The following is a 21,048-nucleotide window of genomic DNA, read 5'->3' on the forward strand; positions in this document are numbered from 1 at the left end:
AGGAATATGGCAGCTAGTACCGAAGGAAATTGAGAAATTGTATTGCAGGATAAATTTACTCACTAACAGTAGAAACCCTTTTATTGGAATGGTTGTTCAAAATGAGGGGAGACATTTTCCCAATTGGTTGTGTTTGTCACACATGTAACAGAAATTTTCCTCTTTCAGCCGAAGCAAATATCTGAAAAACATGCCAAACACCAAAGCTAAAAAGAATATTTGGCACGTCCCTATTTTCATGTACCAACGTATGGTAATGAATTAAATTTAAAGAAAGAATGTCATCATTATTTCCAATGTATTATATAAACATTAATACTTACTTCTTCCAATCTTGCACATGCTCAATTCCAAGAGTTTTGGATTGACTTCCTGATTAGCCTCCCGAAGAACTGAAATTAAGTCATTAGCCTGTCTTCCATTTGAAGATGTGAACAAAGTATATGCAGTTCCAGATCGATTGCTACGTCCTGTGCGTCCAATGCGGTGAATGTAGTCCTCAGAGCAATTTGGGTAGTCAAAATTAATGACATATTTAATGTCATCAACATCTGTATATGGTATAACATAAATGATATATGCCATTTAATTCATGTCCATTATACAAATACAGAAAAATATCAATTTTTTAGCCAATCTTAAAGGCTGCTCCCAGACCATTTCTTACCAGTCAATACATACATGTGTATCTATTTAATACTTAGGATAAAATTTGTTATAAGTTTAAAATAGAATAGCTCATTTCATAGTGCATGCTAACAGATTCAAGAATGCATCAAAAATCAACTTTTTCCAGTTGATTTTTGATGCAATGAAAAAAGTTAAATATTTTATTAAAAGAAAAAACTATTCGTTATGTTCCACACTATTAATCACAGATTAAAAACGGGAAATTTAACAGTGGGATCATTTATGAGTATTGTACTGTACAGATTAAAGCAAAAGAATTTCATCACTGTTCAAAGTAAAAAGGAGAAAAAAAAAAAGAATGTGAAATAACTTTAGTGAACAAGCTTGTTCAAATAATGAGTCACTCCAGCAAGATCCATGAACTAAAGAAAAACTTACAAATACAGACAGTAGCCCTGTGTCAGAAGGATACATAAAGATGAAATTCAAGAGTTGTTGCATAACTTGGATTCAATTCAGCAATAGGGACAGATAGGATATCAACATGTATGCTAAAGAAATGTTCACCCTTGACATGTTTCTGGAATCTCAGCTCAGTAAAGATTATTGTACTGGTACCCCCACAGAGCCCAAAGACTTGCTGCGAGAGACCCAAGCTATCTACATATAATCTATCATACCTCTCCTTGAATCTGTTTACAGACAAAGAATTCAAATGACTCTGGGAACCCATTCTACTCATTCACAACTCCACAAGCAAACAATCCAGTTCTCTCATTCCTACTAACCACACTTTCACTAAACTTCTAGAGGAGGAGGAGGGGGGGACCCCTTATTTTGTTCCCTCTAGCCAAACGGTGAAACATTTCCCCTGCATCAATTCTATAAAACCCTTAAGTACTTCAATGCTTTACCATATCCCTGCTTTTTTATCTATCAATTAACTTGTGCAACACACAAAACTTCAATCGCTTCTTATAGGGAGCATATTTCACAGACCACTCACCATCTTGGTCACTTGCCTCTGAATCCTCTCCATCACTTCCTCATTCCCAAGTTGTTACAAGAATGTATGATCTCTATTGTGAAAGGGAGATGCAAAAACCAATATATAACTACTGACCTAATGAAGTTTTAGAGAAGCTGGAACTCACATACAGAAACTTGATAGGCAATCTGCTTATTTTTTTATAATGTTACAGCAAAGCTGAATAAAGAGAATGGATACACTATGATATTGTTAGACTTTGCTAAGGCATCTGATAGGATACCACATGTAAAGCTATTGTATAAACTGGAGAATATGGGATTGGAATATAAATTGAATTGTATAAGTGGGCATGAATATCAAATTTAATGTGACCACTGGTGTACATCAGGGATTGATCTTTAAACTACTATTTGTGTGCTAATGCAAAGAAAGCAGGCAATCAGCAATGCTTACTGATGCAATTCCCTTGCCCACAAGTTTTTATTTAGTACACATTTAGCCCCAGCGAAAATCCGAATTTAGTCTCGCTACATTCCAACTCTCATTATAGTACATTTATAGGGAAGTTTAATTCTAAAACTATTCTTGTAGTAAATTTTACTACAAGAATAGTTTTAGAATTTTTATTTTAAATTCTTGTAGTAAATTTTTACTACATGCAAACTGCAAGTTTACCTTAGCGAGCTGATTAGAAAGTATATGTTCAACACTTGTTCAGTATTAAAACAAGTCATGAACATTCTTTCTATACTTGTTGATAGTTGCTTAAATACTTGCTATACAGATGGTACAATATAACATTGTCAAAATTCTGAAAACTTTGCTATCTTGCATTAATGTACAGTTGATTTGTACTATAAGGATTTAATCATGTTAATTTGGTTTAAACAGTATCGATTCACAACACTAGAATAAGAAAATTGATATTTAACTTATTTGCTAATATTTCACGAGCACAAAAAGTTTCACAGTACAAAAGAGTAGCTTTATTATTGTTGAGAGATACCTCCAGTTAATAGTTGGACGAGTTTAAAAAAATGTAGACAACACAAGGAGCTGAAGTCCTAATTGGTACCATCTATTATTGGATAAAGAGAGAGAAAACCAGCTATTGATGTGATTTTAAAATGACAATCTTCAAATTTTTGGTAAATAGATATAACCATTCCTTGGATATTCCTTCACACAGGATCAAATGAAAAAAATTGGTAGTCATAAGTCAGACTGTTTTTGTTTAAAACATTCCCCAAATCAACAAGCTGTATCAATTTACACTTAACTAAATTGTTGCTGTTCATGTACTGTGAAAACTTTTTGTGCTCTGAAGATGCTGGATATAATATCAGCATCCAAGTTAAATATTAATTTCCATAATCTTGTGTTGTGAATCAATACCACTAAACAAACTGACATGAACTGCAAACATAAGCCTTTTTACTAAGGATTTAATCAAGTAAACTAGTGGATAACTAATCTGGCTATACTGCATTTTACATGCTACCTTTGTATATATGTAAAGAACTCAACAGTGATTAGAACTTTAAAGTGTTAATCACAGCTTGTCAAATTTCATCAGAACTATAATAACAATACAAAATATTATGCAACATATATTTTATAAAATACATAACAGGAAAAATGTATTAAACTCACAGAAAGTGATGTAAGAATTTAGAAGGCTCACCATGCAACTAATGTATACATATTTCAGTATTTATACTCCAAATAAAATTACAATGAGAAAGCTCGAACAATATTTGCTCCTTAATTTCAATCTTGATCAGGATACAAGGAACATTAAAGGCATCCTGCTGAAGGTAAATATGGTAGTTTCCACCACCCTTAAAATCTGGTTCTCATTTTCCTACAAAGTGCATCTAGAAAGGTCCATATCCCAGCTTTTGTGTAATGATTTCACGAATGACTGAGCATGAAGCTTCCAGGTATTCAAAAGAAACTTCCTTAATTGTGAGACAATTTATGAATTTTGTGTTCACTCTTTTCACTAAATCACACACTTTGCCAGCCACTGTGCTCTTCATCGTGAACACTGTTGCACCTTTCTTTAAACAAACCACACCATTGCCTAACCTTACTGTCACTCACTGAGTTAGGCCTATAAACCTTAGTTAATTTTCTGCAGCCAGCAGCATTGTTTTCCACCAACAAACTATCACACCACGAACTTTGCAACTAGCAGCTTTTTTTTTTTTTTTTTAATTTTTATCACCACATTTTTATAAATTATTCACAGAAGACAAACAATAACAGAACAAAAGTAAAATGGGCAATAGCTAATTAATGAATCACTTTATGCTACCATGCATGCACAACCCATCTCCCATATGTGGTAATAAATTCTGAACAGACTTTCTGGACACACCTCATACAAAACAAGCTATTAAGAAATGAACTACCATATCAATTGTTAATTATACTAAAAATGTTGGAATAGAGATGTTTATGCATGTATCGAGTGAAATAGCTAGTCATTCTTTTAGTTCACCAAAACTAAGTAAAGCAAGCATTTTTTTCAACAAATTAATGAAGCAAGTTGCAGAGCATGTGGGACTCATAAATCTGTAATGACAGATTCATGGTGTCAGGTAATCTCATTGCAGATATGGTAAAGCTCCAAAAGTTCAACAAAACCAATATTTATTGCATAACAAAAAACAACCCCCCCACCCACACACACACCTGCTAGCCTTCATACCTTGTCATATACCCCCATATGAAAACTAATCATAGCTTTTCAGAGACAATTTTCAGGTGGCTTTCACCTGAGAATTGTGTCTCTCAGAAGGTGGCTTTCACCAGAAAGTGATAAAATTCCCATTATTAACCCTAGAGTTAATGTAAATCTAATATTGACTCATCTCAATTTTCACCACTTCATTACCAGTTTTTTTTTTGCATGAATGCATGCAATCATCCACACAGATACCATACATCTATGGTTCACTGACCACTAGAATTTTAGGGTGAGCAATGCCAGGAAAACTTGCCTATAAGTTGAATGTTCAAGACAATCTGGTATGCAAAGTCCATATAAATTGCTTAACAAGAAGCAATGAAAGGTTATAATAATTCAGCATTAAATGCCGAAAGCCTACAAAATAACGTAATTGACACATTTAAGGTTAACATAAACACACAACAGATGAATAACCATAAAATATCAGTATGAATGATGAGCATTTAAATACTTTTGACTGCACACAGCCTTGTGGATGTAGTCAAAGGTGGCTGGTTGTTTCAGAAGAATGACAGTTTGAAATCTGAACATTTTTATAACAAATTTGTAAGTGTTTTAGAGTATACATGCCGATTCCAAGAATAACCTTTCAATTTTAATGCAGTCTTATTTAAAATAATGTTTTTTTTTTTATTATTCCAATCTTACTTTAAGACAAATCACTTGCCAGTGGATTAAATATTTAGTTTAATAATCTGCATATATTTCAGTTTTTTTTAAATAAAGCTCTTGTAAAATTCTATATACTTTTAATCCATTCATCTCTACATTTTAAAAGGCACAAATTGCTTTTTAAGAATAGCAAGAACACCCCTTAAGATACATGAATCCAAATCCTCTTGGTTATAGAGATGACAAAATTTGTAATTTCCCAGCAACACCAATGCATGGAACTAGGATTTATCTTTCTCTTCCTACAAGTTGAAATAAATACCTCTATTGTACCATCTCACTTTTTGGCTAAGTGTTTTTAAAACAAATGCAACTTATTGCTAAATATTTGCTTGCAAACACTGAAAAACATTTGCACCTTCAAAACCTCAAGTTAATACTGGAGACGATTCAAGTTCAGCTTGTGTCACTAATGGATAAAGAACTACGTCTTTCAGGTCATGTTCTCAAATTTCTTTAACTGAGCATTATTATGAACTGGTTTTTAAACAGTAATGACACTAAAAGTCAATGGATAAAGAACTACGTATGTTGATTTGAGGAAGGGAGAAGGTTGCAAGGAAAGTAGAGATAATAATTCTAGAATGATCTATAATATCCAATTACAAAGAAAAGCTTTTTATATTTGCAAGTATCTATTTTTAAAAATATTACCTGACATTACAACAAAAACCTTTATTTTAAATCTAAGCAGCTAATGCAATGCCTCTATCTTTTAAAAGAGTAACTAAGTAATTCAGTTAGATTTCCTAGATTTTAGAGATTAGCCACTGAAGTTGTTTTGCATTCTTAAACTGTGTATTCTTGCCAGGTGGTGAAACAGGGTAATTTTTGCAATATACTACCACCAAGTCCATCCAGCAAGTGATTAAATGAAAATGACTAAGAAATGTTCTTTCTACACTTGATTTGAACAAGTCTTTCAAAACAAAAGACAAAGTAAGGAGGCAGATTTAAGACTTCTTCTATGACCTGCTTTGCTTATTAACTGAAATACAAAGCTCTATTTATTATAATTTACAATTAAATACTAAGAAAAGTATTGAAATATTTTAAAAGAACCTTGTTAAACATCACTGGTCTGGGAGAAATTTCATGATTAATTCAATAAAATTTATTAATAAGAAGTAGAAAGTTTATTACCTTAAGATTCACTCCAAAAATGTCGCAGCCTCATGGACACTTCGGGCTTGAAGGGTGCTGCACATATCAAGAGCACTCGACTTCCTCCCGTCACGACCAGTGGCTTATACATACTGTCTGATGACATGCAAACACTTGCAGATGAGGCAAAAGTTTTTTTTTTTTTTTTTTTTGTACTGAATTTGGAAAGCCTCCACATGCCATGTGACACTTTTTAACTTCACACAGCAGTTCTATGCAGGTGTTTACTTTTAGACTGGTTGATGCCATCAGTTTTTTCTGATTACATGAACCAGAAAATTTAACATGTTAAAACTGTAAGAATGTAATTATCAGGAAATGACATGACTGGAATTTTGAGGAAGAAAGGCTGTGATTAAATTTGACATTTGGTGGGCCATTACACATATCTTGACAGTTACGCTATTCCAGAAGCACAAATTAAAAATACTCTTTTCAACCATTTGTGCCTCTGAAAAACAAAAATAAACACAAAGAAAAAGTTTATTTTATGAAACATGAATAAAAAAGTAAAAAACCAAATTTAACTTCAAGTTTAAAAAACATTCAGGTTTAATTTAGAATTAACATAAAAACTAATTTTAGATTTTCGTTATCAGAAATCAAAATTTAAGCATTAATATAATCCTGATAGCAATGCAATTATATTCAGAACTAGTTAATATTCACCATTTCTGAAGAGCAATTTATAAATGTTAATGGTTGATAATTCCCCCTCCCCCTTTTCAAGTAAGGATAAGATTTCTTTTAAAGATTTACTATTTCAAGATTTGGAACATTTCTTAAAAAAAACTTGTCATTGTTTTGCTATTAATCAGAACACTCATTAAATAATGCTGTTCTGAAACTATTAGTGCTATTTAAATCTTCAGTTATTTATGAAAAACTCATTTCAAGTGTGAACACTATTTACCATTTTCAAATAATCATAATGTAAGTAGTTTTAAAAAATAATTGGTAATGATATAAATCAATGAAATAAGTAACGTCAACTTCTAAATCAATGTCATATATCGGAATGATACCAGCTAACTTTCAAATTTGAAGAAACATTGATAGCCATCATTTATCTCTATTATGGAGATAATGTTGAAACCGCATGCAACCTAACATTTAAATGAATTAAATCATGTCCATAGCTTCAGAGCCAAGTTCCTCACAGCACATTCATGTAGCTGTAATTTTAAATAGATAATATTTTTATATTTCTAGTCCTTTTGTTAAACAATAAATTAGTTCGTTGTCAATGACAGGAAAAAATAAGCTTCAATACTGAAACTTTAAATCTTGGAGCGAGTATCTTCGATATGTACAGAAAATGGATGTAACCAATTACTGTGCATATATCTTCTATCAAGCTAGAAAAACAAATATTTGTAAATTTTGCTGCAATGATCATGCATATTTTTAAGCATTTTATTGTAATTACAGAATGTTTAATAATTCCTGCACTTTAATGTTTGATTTACAGAAAATCAGCCGACAACTGATAACATGTTATTTGCTGAGCTATATATATAGTTTGCCTCCTTTATTCCCAAGAATACTGTATTATGAGTGAAAAACATTTGATACTAATTACGCATTAACCAAGCTATCTGCTAAAGCAATAAATTGACATTCCCTGCTAATTTTGATATGTGACATTTTTGAAATATGCAACACTTACCCCTTTCACTGTTATTTTAAACTAATGAATGTATAAATATAAGTGTATTATGTTTTTAAACCTCTTGTGATGGTTTTGAAAATTATAATCTGAAACATCTACAGTTTGAATAAGCAGTTAAATTCTCCAACCCCCCAAAAAAGTTGAATGGCTATATAAACACATCTTCCTTCTCCCTCAAATCATTCTTTCCAAGGTAATTGTATCAGATAATTTATAAATTTAACTTTTTGTATGTATGTGTTTCTGCAAAAGAGATATGGAATTTCATTTCTATGAACCCTGTTTTACTCTTTTTGATAATAGCATCTGAAATTATAAAAGAAAATGATGCAAATAAATCAGAAAATAGGTGCATTTCACAACAGCATTCTTGTATAACCATGTATGCTCAATAACCTAGACCATTCGCAGAGGGTCAAGCTGAACAAAATTGTATTGAAATAAAATTATAAAATCAAGTTGTTTATGTGATTTAAGACATTATCATGGGCTTCGTGTGGTGTTAATCCTTAAATTCAGAATTTAAGAACTGACGTAAAAGGTCCAGTTCATGTGATTCAATTGTTTTTACAACTGGATAATTTTTTAAATACAATAATCGTGACAGCTGAAACATATTTTAATAGAGATCTTGAATACAAGCTTATGGAATCAGTTTGGTGTGGGTTTCTCAAATTAGACTGTAGAGGCAAAATTATCCAAATTGTGTAGAATGAACAATCAAATAAGTACTTCCTAATCGCATACAGTGACATTATTATTGCAAAAGTTGAGCCTTAGACTATTTTCAGGACGAAATGACTCAAAGAATCGATATTTCCCCAAATACTAAAATTATCACTTCAAATTTTGGCTACATCAATGAGCCAGAGAGAATTATTTTAAGAGGAATTATTATCAATAAAACTACCACAAAACAAAATTGGACAAAGAAAAATTCAACTCAGAAATTATTGCAATATACCAAATTATTTGAGCAAAAACCAGTTATTAAATTTTACCAATAAACAAGATTTTGTGAACAAATCAAACCTAGTATTGACTAAAAAGAATTTTTACACTTCACTAACACTGCTAAATGCAATGTGCAATAACAGCTCATATTTATTTACACATAATAGAGAATGTTGTTTATATCCAAATATCCAGTGTTTTACAATGGATATCAGGATGTCTCAAACAAACTTGTTATTCAAAGAAATGAAATGTTCACAAATATAAACACAAATGGATGAGAACACACTGAAAGAATGAAAACAGAAAGATTACCAAAACAAACGTTAAATTACAAACCATTAGAAAAAAGAAAACCAGAACGTCCTCTTAAGAGATTTCAATGAGGACTTCTAAGGCCGGAACAGGCCACTCTAGGCCTAAATCCTTGATAGGCATGATGATGAAATGTTCACATATGGAAATAATTACGAGACAGCTGAACCACATTTCTGAGTGGGTATTACCATATAACACATAGCTTGCTTGAAGTATAAACATTTTTAAGAGAAAGGGGGATGAAATAATATCATTAACAGGTAATTAAAGATTAACTACATCATTGTAGTGATTGATTTGCAAAGGAAACTGATAGTGATTGGTTAGATATCTAAGTTTAGTATTACTGCTGAGACTTTCAAATCTGTTTTCTCTATTAAAAAAAAAACACTTCAAACAGATTAATACAATATACTCAACCAAATTGCTTTGTTCATTAAAACTACCATGCAAAAATGACTGATGTGCAAAATGATCAAATGAATGTGAACAAGAGTATTGCATATGTAGCACCTTTACATTTACAATATAGAATGAAAACATATCTGAAATAAATTGACCAACTAGGTGATCAATTAAAAATAAAGTTTTACTGCTTATATTTTATAATTTTAAAATTGTGAAAGAATTCAATTTAAATTAAGCTTTATAAATAATTTCACATGTTTAATCAAACTATTAATTGAGCAGAACTTGAGTGAAATTTAAGATACCATCCAAATATCTATGAATTAGAATTAATTTAAAGCCGATATAAACAGAAATAAAAGCACAAAGTCATTGAATTTTTACACTTTGTGATCAAATAAAGAAGTGAGCATTCATGAACAGCATAACATAATGCTATGTATTAGAACGTGGATATCTTGAGCACAGGTTAAACTAAAGAAATTATAACCTATAAGCACCTGTGACTCAAAATTTAAAAACTAAAGTTTAATAACCTAAGCTAAAATTTTACACCAGAAACATTTTGGAATAAGAATTTCACTGATAAAATGTAAAACCCACTATTCAGAATAGCATGATTTTTTTTCTATAGTCTAGAAGAAAGGAATTCTGCCACCTTCGTGAAAAGAACATATATGCAGTATCAAATTTTCGCTAGAAAGAATTTATGAAAAAATGAAACTTACATACTACACATGTCACAAGCCTTGATTTTTTTTTTTTTTTTTTTTTTTTGCTTCCATGTCATGCCACATTCCAATCTACAATGTTTTTTAATAAATATAATCACCCACCTAATCCTCTTGCGGCAACATCTGTGGCTACTAAGATTGGTTTTTTCCCAGTCCGAAATTCTGAAGAAAAAATAAAATAAAATAAATAAAGCATGAAATAAATATTGAAACAAATGCAACACCACTTCTAATCATCTGAAATGCTTACCATTCAATACCCAGTCACGTTCAGGTTGAGCTTTGTTACCATGAATAGCCACTGCTGGCCACCTGCAAGATCCAAAATATAGGATATTTTAATTCTTGTTCATATTAAATATCAAAAAAGATTTCAGTTATATCTCCAGTGTATAATTAAAGATTTATATAGAGGGAGTATTTTACAATAATTTAACATCAGAACAGACAGCAGTCTTTACTTGATGCTAAAAACACAATTTTAGAATATGTTCATGTTCTTGAAACATTCATTTCCATATTGGAAAATTCCCAACTTCTATATAACTTGTTTCAAAAATTGCAACAAAAAAAATTATACGATTTATTACTTTCAATGGTGTTGGATGATCATGTAGTTTGAAACTGTATAGGCATCTCTTTTGACACTGGAGACTACAAATGTTGTTGTGAATTATTTCTTAAAAGTAATATATTTCAATAGTAAATGCCTAGCATTCCTTTAAGAAGAGAAAAAGTTATGGACAAAAGAAATATTTTATAACTTAGTAATTTAAAACTAAGGCTATTAATTACAGTCTCAAGTAGAGTAATGTGGGCAAATATGAGAATGGGGAACTGGACAATGAGACTTATTTGTGCCTATGGTCCCACAGAAGGTTCTACTAAGGTAGAAGTGGAGGAATTTTTTGAGGCTTTAGAAAAAGCAACTGACACAATGAAAAAGGAAAAGTTGGTCCTTGTTGGGGATCTAAATAGTAGAGTAGGAAATGATTGTGAGACATACAAAAATATTTTGGGAAAATTTGGAGAAAAGAGCAAAGCTAATAATAATGGCAAATATCTGTTGGATTTCAGCTCAGGACATGGACTGGTTATTACTAACACCATGTTCCAACATAAAAATGTGCACAAATTCACATGGAGAGAAGAGGCTAGGAATAAGAAAAGTCTCATTGACTATGTTATTGTTGATAGTGATGTTTTCTCCCTGGTGCAGGACACCAGAATGTACAGAGGATTTGAAATTGGAAGTGATCACTATTTAGTCTTGAGCAGGATAAAATTGAATTTCATATTGAAAAGAATAACATGTAAGAAAGTTTTAAAGCGAATAAAAGTTGAGCAGCTCTCAGATGTAAACTGTAGACTAAAATACAGAAATATTATTGAAAAGAAAATGAAAGAGTTTGAGAACAGGAATCAAACTTTGGAGATTCAGTGGCAAACTCTGAAGGAAACATTGATTGATTCTGCCAGAGAGGCATGTGGTGAGGTTGTGTGCAAAGATAAAAAAATCAGAACTCCCTGGTGGACACAGGAAGTTAAAGAGGCAGTGAAGGAAAAGAAGAAAGCATATCAAAAGTTCCTGGCAAATAAGTCGGCTTTTACTCTTACAGAATACAGAGACAAATGTAAGAAAGCTAAACAGTGTGTAAAACTAGCTAAACAAAAGTCATGGGAGGACTTTGGCAAGAATATAGAAAATAAATATCAAGAAGGTGGCAAAATATTCTGGAGGTTGTTGAAGAAGCTTAGGAATGGAGGAAAGAGTGCTGTAAAAGGAATTAGAGATGATAAAGGTGACATGAAAACAGGAGAAAAAGATATCCTTGAAGTATGGAGTAATTACTTTGAAAAACTGCTAAATGAAACAAGCAGTGATGACAGCACAGTGATAAAAAACACTGACCAGGCATGCAGTCAGGAATACATATCCATACTTGAAGTAGAAAAAGCCATCAAAGGCTTGAAATGTGGAAAGGCAGCAGGAGTAGATGATATTCGACCAGAAATGCTGAAGTATGGTGGTATAAGAGTCTTACATTGGCTGCACTGCATAGTTCAGAAAGCCTGGACAGAGGGACGAATTCCCGATGATTGGAGTAGAGCTCTCATAGTACCCATATATAAAAAGGGAAATAAAACTGAATGTGAGAATTACAGAGGTATTTCCCTACTGAGTGTTCCTGGCAAGATCTATGCAAGTATACCTGAGAAACGGTTGAGAAGAATTGTGGAAGAAAAGCTTGGTGAAGAACAAGCTGGATTCAGGCCAAATAGAGGCTGTCAGGATCAGATCTTCACTTTACGACAAATAGTCGAGAAAGCATGGGAATATAACAAAGATCTGTATTTAAGTTTTGTCGATTTGGAAAAGGCATATGACAAGGTGCCAAGAGAGAAGCTATTCAATACGCTGCAGTTATATGGTGTCAATGGGGCATTATATCAAGCAATACTTATTCTTTATTTGAGGAAGGAAGTACAGGAAGATGGTTTAATGTTAAATCTGGTGTGAGACAAGGATGTACATTATCCCCTCTGTTATTCATTATCTATATGGATCACATTATGAAGGAATGTGGTATTAAACCTGATATCAAAATTGGAGATGTTAATGTCAGCTCTTTGCTTTATGCGGATGATGTTATACTTCTAAATAAATCCGCTACAAGTCTGCAAGATTCTCTGACTAAATTGAATAGCTGTTGTAATAGATATGGTATGAAGGTCAGCAATAAAAAGACAAAGACAATGAAAATAGGCAGAATCATTGAAAATGTCAACTGTGTTGTGAATGGAGAACCTGTGGAACAAGTAAAACATTTCAGCTACTTAGGCACAATTTTTACTGAAGATGGTAAACTAAATATAGAAATAGACAACAGAATCAGCAAAGCTGGTATCGTGGGAAGTCAATTGAATAAATTCATATGGAATAAGAAAGAAATTAGTCGGAACACTAAATTAGCTGTATACAAGACTGTGTTCAAACCAATTTTAACTTATGGATCTGAGAGCTGGGTCAGAAGTAAAACACTTGACCAAAGACTAGAGACCGCAGATATGAGAGTCCTGAGAAAGATTAGCGGCGTGAACAGATGGCATCATTGGCAATATCATATTAAAAATGAGGATATTAGGAAAGAACTTGACATTGTCAGCATCCAGGAATGCATTAGTAGAGCTAATCTCAGATGGTATGGTCACTTAAATAGAATGGGAGAGGAAAGATTAGCAAAACAAGTGTTCTCTGCCAGGTTGGCAGGAAAACGACCCAGAGGAAGACCAAGATATAGGTGGATTGATACGGTACAAAGTGCCTTAGACGATAGAAATATAAGATGTGATAATGTTGGAGTCTTGACAAGTAACAGACTGATTTGGAGGAAAATTGTAGATAGGAAGTTAGTAATGATGTAATTTTTTCATGTAGTACTGTCATATCCTGTACACCCCTTGAGGGTACATGGCAGGAATTTGATGATGATGGCTATTAATAGTAATCTTTTGGACAAACTTCATATCTGACACATTGAACTGTTTTCAAGTACTTTTCAATGTTTACTGTATGACATTTTGTTTAAATGAGAATTTTAAACTGAGTTATAATGCAATGCACACCCCCTTCCCCTATTTCTTTTTCATACCTTTTTTCTGGTTTGTATGGATGAGGTGGAGGTGACTAAGGTTATGTGGCCAATATATTAATGTCTGATTATGAATGTTCTGGACAGTGTTTTGTTAGATCACACAGCATACTGGAAAGATTTAAGTGCTAAATAACACTGGGTTCTTTAGAGAAATTGTCTTTTATAGGCAGGATAAAAATGTTTGTAAATGAACTTCTGCAAGATACCATCTAACTCTGCCTACACAATGCCATTTCTTTTCTATAGGGTCCTGCTGCCTCGTGTGCAGTAGTAATTAAAAAAAAAAAAAAAAAAAAAAAAAACGCCTTCAGATGACAACTTAAAGGTTCATCACATCCTAACCTAAAAACGTAAGTTTATGGTTTAGCAGTTCTGCGGGAAGTTCTCGGTATTGAGACCATATAATATAAATAAATAGTTAAAAAAAAAAAATAATAAAATAAGCAATTAAAACCCAAAGAGTTTCGTAAGTCTTAAGAGGTAAATTCATTACTGTATGCATACTGGAACATTGCTAGTTGTTGCTATTACGTTCTGTGGCACTTAAATTTTTGATGAATGAAGACAATACCCGATGCAAAATTAAGCCTCTATTTTTATTGCATTGTGTAGGGATCCAAAGTATTTGCAAGATTTTGTGTAGTAGTAGTATGGAATGCCAGGCCTGATTTATACTTTTTTTCAACGTCCAATATGTTCAGACATACAGACCTTGTATCAATTAAAAATTGCAGTTATGAAATTCTTTGTAAAAGAAGATTTTATGCCAAAAGAAATTCAAAGTTGATAAAAGTTTATGGGCACTCTTCTCCTTCATTTTTGACAATTAAGAAATGGGCTGCCGAATTTAAACATGGCCATACCCAGCCTTGAAGATGAAAAGTGTAACACCATAAATCATTGGTCATGTGAATGAGATGGTATTGAATGACTGGTGAGTGAAAGTGCGTGAGATTGCCGAGACTATAAAGGCGTTTCAAAAGAACATGTAGGATATATTTTGCACAAAGAATTGCAAATGAAAAAGCTTTGCACAAGATTGGTGTCGCGCTTGCTCACAACAGATCAAAATCACACCCACATGAATATCTCTGAACAGTGCTTGGAGCTTTTTAACAAGAATAAAACTGATTTTGTGCGTAGATTTATTACCGTATTTTTCGATGGATAATGCGCGTGTTATCTATACAAAAAGAAGGTAAATCAAATGTAATAACAAAACTAAGGTAGAAGTATTACTTAATATTTATTGAACATTACACTATTGAAATCCAAAAAATTCTTCAGACTCAAATACTTACAATTGTTTTAACTTCTGCTGTCATGTGTACCATACACGAATCCAAATAACAAAGATTTTGTTATTTGGATTAGTTGGGTTGAAAAATGCCATTTTTCTCTTTCGCCACACATTCTCCAAAATTTCATAACCTCAGAATTTATCCAACCTTTATCATTAGCAGTAACAATAATATCTTTGGAATCGCAACCTTTTGAAAATCACCATCGGTGGCAGTTTGGAACAATCTGCAGTCACGCAGAGAACCACAGTAAAGTTAGACCTTTCGTGTAGCAAATGAAACCTCTTTTGCTTCCTTCAGATTCAGTCCTAGAACTAGGCATGTCAAAACTTATGAGAACCTCATCCATATTCCCAAAGTGACAAGTATCAACCCCACATAAGTTTAGAAACAAATGAAATTTAGCTACTTTCGCTTCCCAGTCGCACGACAAATTTTGTCCAACACTAGTGGAGGAGTGCACACTTAAATTGTTTCTCTTCATAAATCCAAAAACCCAAGATGGGTAGGCCTTGAAATCCTTTATATTATCGTTTTGCGAAATTCTTTTCGATTCCTGCAACACACACAGTAGATATTCTCATACCTTTAGCTCTTTCACTAACAACCAATCAAACAACTTTTTTTCTATGTCACAAGCACCTTCTAAACCTCATAGCACGTTTCCTTGTATGTAAACATTTCAGGACTGTTCCAGCCTTTCGCCATTCACGAACACTATTTTCTCCAACACTCAACAATCTACCACTTCACGATTCCCTTTTTCCTTTGCTACTTCTACCACTTCAAGCTTGAACTGCACTGTGTAGGATTTTCTTCGAGAAGTACTTGTGTCTTCCATGGGTAATTCAGATCTAATAACAAAATATAAACAAATAATGATTTACTTTATGAAATATTTTAAAACAGGATGTACGGAATAATCTACAACTGTTACTAGCAACAGACGTGCTTTTAAAGAATTCCTCCGTCCTCTGTCTGTACTTCTTAACTCTACCGCTAGTTGGTGCATGCACGTTATCTATACATCAAAAGGAGCGATGAAAACATTGGGAGTGCATGTTATCTATTGAAAAATATGGTACTATGGGTGAGACTTGGATTTACCATTACACACCAGTCAGAACAGTGGACAGAATACGGTTGTTCAGTGCCAAAGAAGACAGTTCCATCAGCAGGAAAGGTCATGCCATCGGTGTTTTGGGATGCTAAAGAAATTTTGTTTATTAATTATCTTGAAAAGGGTAAAAGAATAACCGGGGAATATTATCTCAATCTTTTAACCAGACTAGATGAAAAAATTCGTGAGAAAAGACCCAGTTTGCAGAAGAAAAAAAAATCATCTTTCATCAGGACAATGCGCCTGCTCACAAACATGTTTTGGTTGCAATGGGAAAATTAAGGGATCTGCACTATGAATTGTTGGAACATCCACCAAAACTAAAACTCTTCGGCATTTTTCTTCAAATCAAGGTGATTACAGCTGTAGAGGGGTATTTTGGAGATCTTACTGAGAATCACTACAGGGAAGGGATAATGGTGGTGGAATAAATGTACAGTATTAGTCTTAAAGGAGATTATGTTGAAAAATAAAAATAATTTTGAAATCATAAATTAATTTTTTCATTGTTAGGGCAAGAACTTTTCAGACCACCCTCGTACACATTTTTTATGCTAGAGCATAGTGTTAGTAATAACTAGTCCATGTCCTGAAGAGAAATTAGGCAGGTACTTACCATTATTGTTAGCTTTTGCTCGTTTCCTCCAATTTTTTCCCAAAACATGTTTGGTAATCATTCCCACTCTGCTGTTTAGATCACCAACTTTTCCTTTTTCATTATGTCAGTTGCTTTCTCTAATGCCTCAAAAATCTTCCATTTTTTCCTTGGTAGAACCTTCTGTAGACCATAATAAGTCTCACTGTCAAGTTCCCAATTCTGATATTTGCCCACAATAGTTGATATTGCCTGCTATTCAAGATGATTATCCTCATAACTCATAATTCAATAGTCAAAGCAACAGTCAATGATAAGATCCACAAAAAATTACATCACAGTAATCAGTAAAATCCTTTTAATCAAGAGGGCAATTAAATGATAGGATGTCATTTCATGCAAACACGATTCATCTCCCACCTAAAGGAAACAATCCATGCCAATGGCGAGATTCAAACCAGCCTACTGGTTGAAGAACAGATAAGCTAACCATTTAGCCAACCAAAATAATCAAAAAGATTACTGTGTGAATTTAACGAACCTTTTTATTCTATAACTGATATTAACAAAAGATAGTCATTGTGTAAAGTAGAAATCTACCACATGCTTATTATATTCATCTGTCCTCCTTTCCACAGAGACCTACAGCAGTTATAGCTAAAACTATTATATATACAGGTTCTTGTTCAGTTTGTTTATATATGTATATGAACTTTGAACAAGAACCTGATTTAAAATACATTCAGTAAAGGAATAATTACTGCAGCCAATGTCTAACTGCAATAGCGTGTTCACAAGCAGCAGGAAAACTGAAATAAATATGCTCATTAATGAAGATTAAACAAAATGTCTGGAAATTTATAAAATAAATGAAAAATCAGTATTTAGATAATTTTGTCTCAATGTCTACATCTCAAATTACAATTGATTCAGTTGAGCATTCTTAAAAAAAAAATATATATATATATATATATATATATATATATATATATATATAACAAGTTAACAGCAATACCTCAAAAGTTTATTTAAATAAAAATACCAAACATACCCATTTCTCCTAACTTGCTGTGTTAGCTCATCGACTTTTCTTTTTGTTTCAGCAAATATAAGTGTCTAAAAGAGTTTATATTTTGTTATACTACTTAAGAAAATTAATAAATCATTGGACATTATTAAACTTAAGAGAAAATTAAATTCTGAAAGCAATATAATTAAGTATTTTATAATCATTGGTATAATAAATAATTGTATAGAATAAAAAATGCAGCATTGAATGCTACTTGGTTTCCTTGGCAACTTAGTCAAATTTAGGTTATTTCAGGTTTGATAATTGAGAACCAGTTATGCAAGAAAGAAAGCATTCCGACATTTATGCACAACTACACTAATAAAAAGTAGTCTCAACTGTCTTTCCATGGCTCTGCTGCAAATCTGATATCAATCTACCATGATTTAGGTCAGCACCACGGCCATTTTTCCTCTTGTGGAATCCAATCCAGTACTTTGGCCATTGCTGATCTAGTCTTCGAGCAATATGTCCAGCTCACTGCCACTTCAGATGTTGCACTCTTCCTATGTAATTTCTAATTCACATATTCCTTTTGTAACCCAGTCTTGTGAAACCAACATACTTCTTCCCATACTAAATTGTGTTCTTAATTTTTGAATATCCTTTGCACCTAGTGTCCATGTTTCACAGCCGTATGTCAATATAAGAATACTGGTTAAAAACTTTCTCTTAATGGTAGCTGGCTTTTCAATATTGACTAATTTTTCAAATGTTTTCCATCCAAATATCAGGCATCTTTTAATTTCATCCATATTTTGTTCCACTGGTATCTGTTGTCCAAAGTATATGTAATGGACTACTTCTTTAATGTGATCACTGATTTATTATTATTTCTGGTAGGACATAGCTATTGAACATTACTTGAGGGGTCTTCTTTAGGCCAGCTGCTTTACTAGAAATTTGGAGTTCATGGATAAGTCTAATTCATTTTCACCTGAAGTACAGATAACTATGTCATCAGACTCTTCCCTTCCCAATCAAGAAGTTTGAATATTTCTTCTAGGCATGCTGTGAATAATTTGAGATATTGTATCACCTTGTCTTATACCTCTATTTCCACAGTGGAGATGTTTCTATTGAAATGAACTGCTGCATCGGTGTATGCTGTGATGATGTCTCCTCCAGTTGTTGGTTTTTGTAATGCTTTAAGTATTGACCAAGTTTATACTGAATCAAAGGTTTTCTCATAATTAATAAAAACAAGACATAATGGTAACTGATATTCAATACACCATTCAATAATCTGTTGTGCAACTTGAATATGGTCCATTGTACTAAAGCCACTTCGAAAGCATGCCTGTTCTTTCGGCTGTGCTAGGTTTAGTCATACAAAGCCTATGAGCCAAGAATTTTGTAAACCACCGATGCGTCAGCCTTCTATATTCTTGACACATAATTTTTCTTCATACAAAAAGTAAATAGTTTTGCTAAGATTTTGTAGATCATTTCCCCACATACATTTAGAAGTTCAGCTATAACTCCATCCTCACCTGCAGCTTTTCCATTTTGCAAACTTTGGTTGCTCCACATTCTGGTAGAATCTGTGGTGTTTTAGTTATTTCATAGTTGTCTAAATTTGTCATCCTGATATAACACTGAGTAAAATTCTGCAATTGTTTTTGCTATGGCATATCTATCTCTGGTTATGCTTCCATCTTTTAGTTTGACTGCAACCATCTGTTTAGTGATGTTCTTCAACTGCCGTTTGGCTTCAAGACTACGTTGTTTTATTGTACGAATTTACAGTTGAATTTTCTCATTTCTTTGGGGATATGATACTTTTCCTGATTATTTTTGCACTTTTCACTGCATTTGATTTAATTCTATAAGTTATTTGCTTGTTTCATTTTGCTTAGGTTTCAGTAAAGGGAATGTTTTTTTTTTTATATGTAATTTTGAAGTTCTATTGGATTTTTTTACAGGGATATAGTGTTATCACGTAGTACTATCATAATATTCAGTAAAGCTCTATTATGTACTGTTCCTGCTCTTGATATCCAAACATTTGCACTAAGGTAATAGTTCAACACTATTGCATTTATGTCTGAGTCTAGCTAGTAGACAATTTTTATTAAAATATATATCTAGAGCAAGTCCACCATTCTCTTTACTAGAGGTTTAAGATAATGAAGTTTCACATTTGACCTACAGAACAGTTCCCAGATCATTAGCACACATTGACGTACCTTTAAATGGCAATTCTCGAATGGACATACTGCTCCATAAAATATGAACTTATGTTTAGGTTAACTGCAACGGATACATTTTATATGGTGTCTGAATGCATCAGCAGGATACAATATTTAGCAAAATATTTCACATTAAAACTTTAATTGTTTTATAATGGACTAAATGTACCAAGACAGGACTGATTTTAAATCAATTGATACATTCACCTCTAAAATAATTGACTAACTGAACGAACGAGGATGGGATTGCAATGTTTAAGAATACTGAGAGGATTCTAATGCTATAAGAGTAGTCATGCCTGCTAACTACACATTCTCTAGTCAGAATTTGTTTCACAGTAGTAAATAAAGTTTCGAGAAGAGGAGAACCACATCCATAAGTAACTACTCTAACTGAAGTTCTTATTAAATTTTCTTATTGCCTTAAAAGATATTTGAACTCTTTATTCGAAATCAAGAGCCAAGATCATCCTTCTATGCCTATAGAGGTTCTCCTATTAACAAGACTATTAGTGGAGTATTCTGATTATACCTCTAAATAAGGATGTTTAATGGTCAGCCAATACACGAGGGGAGGGAGACTGAAAAGTTCCAATAAACATCTAGAACAAAAAAATAAATGATTCCCTTCACATAGGGAGGGAAAAAAAATGATATTAACGTAACTGGTATAACTACAAGAAAGAACATATCTTAAAACCCTTTAAGAGTCAAAGTTGTATAACTGAGAGGAGACCTCCACATAGCCTTTAAAGGAATGTAGAGAGAACTGATCAGTTTCTGACCTAATGTCCAACCCTCACCTTCTCGTTGT

At 32.7% G+C, this 21,048-nt stretch overlaps 1 protein-coding gene across 3 annotated transcripts in view; it reads right to left on the reverse strand.

Annotated features, from left to right (window-relative positions):
• Positions 1–21,048, reverse strand: part of LOC150105225 (uncharacterized) — a 107,050-nt gene that overhangs the window by 9,974 nt on the left and 76,028 nt on the right. Inside the window, exons 10-14 of one of the 3 annotated variants that reach the window (XR_016548565.1) lie at positions 18,025–18,089; positions 10,552–10,613; positions 10,404–10,463; positions 6,195–6,666; positions 414–551 (exon numbers count right to left, since the gene is read on the reverse strand). Coding sequence is in view for 1 of the 3 variants with exons in the window: in XM_090395545.1 (XP_090251671.1) it covers positions 324–551; positions 10,404–10,463; positions 10,552–10,613; positions 18,025–18,089 (415 nt within the window). In the remaining 2 variants the exon portion in view is untranslated. Of the gene's footprint in view, positions 1–323; positions 552–6,194; positions 6,667–10,295; positions 10,464–10,551; positions 10,614–18,024; positions 18,090–21,048 lie in introns of those variants that run through there. The other 2 variants (XM_090395545.1, XR_016548566.1) reach the window with 2 other exon arrangements.

This window comes from Typopeltis vanoorti, chromosome 7 (genome assembly GCF_054136105.1).
Source record: "Typopeltis vanoorti isolate ZY-2024b chromosome 7, IOZ_Tvanoo_1.0, whole genome shotgun sequence".
NCBI classification, from domain to species: Eukaryota; Metazoa; Arthropoda; class Arachnida; order Uropygi; family Thelyphonidae; genus Typopeltis; species Typopeltis vanoorti.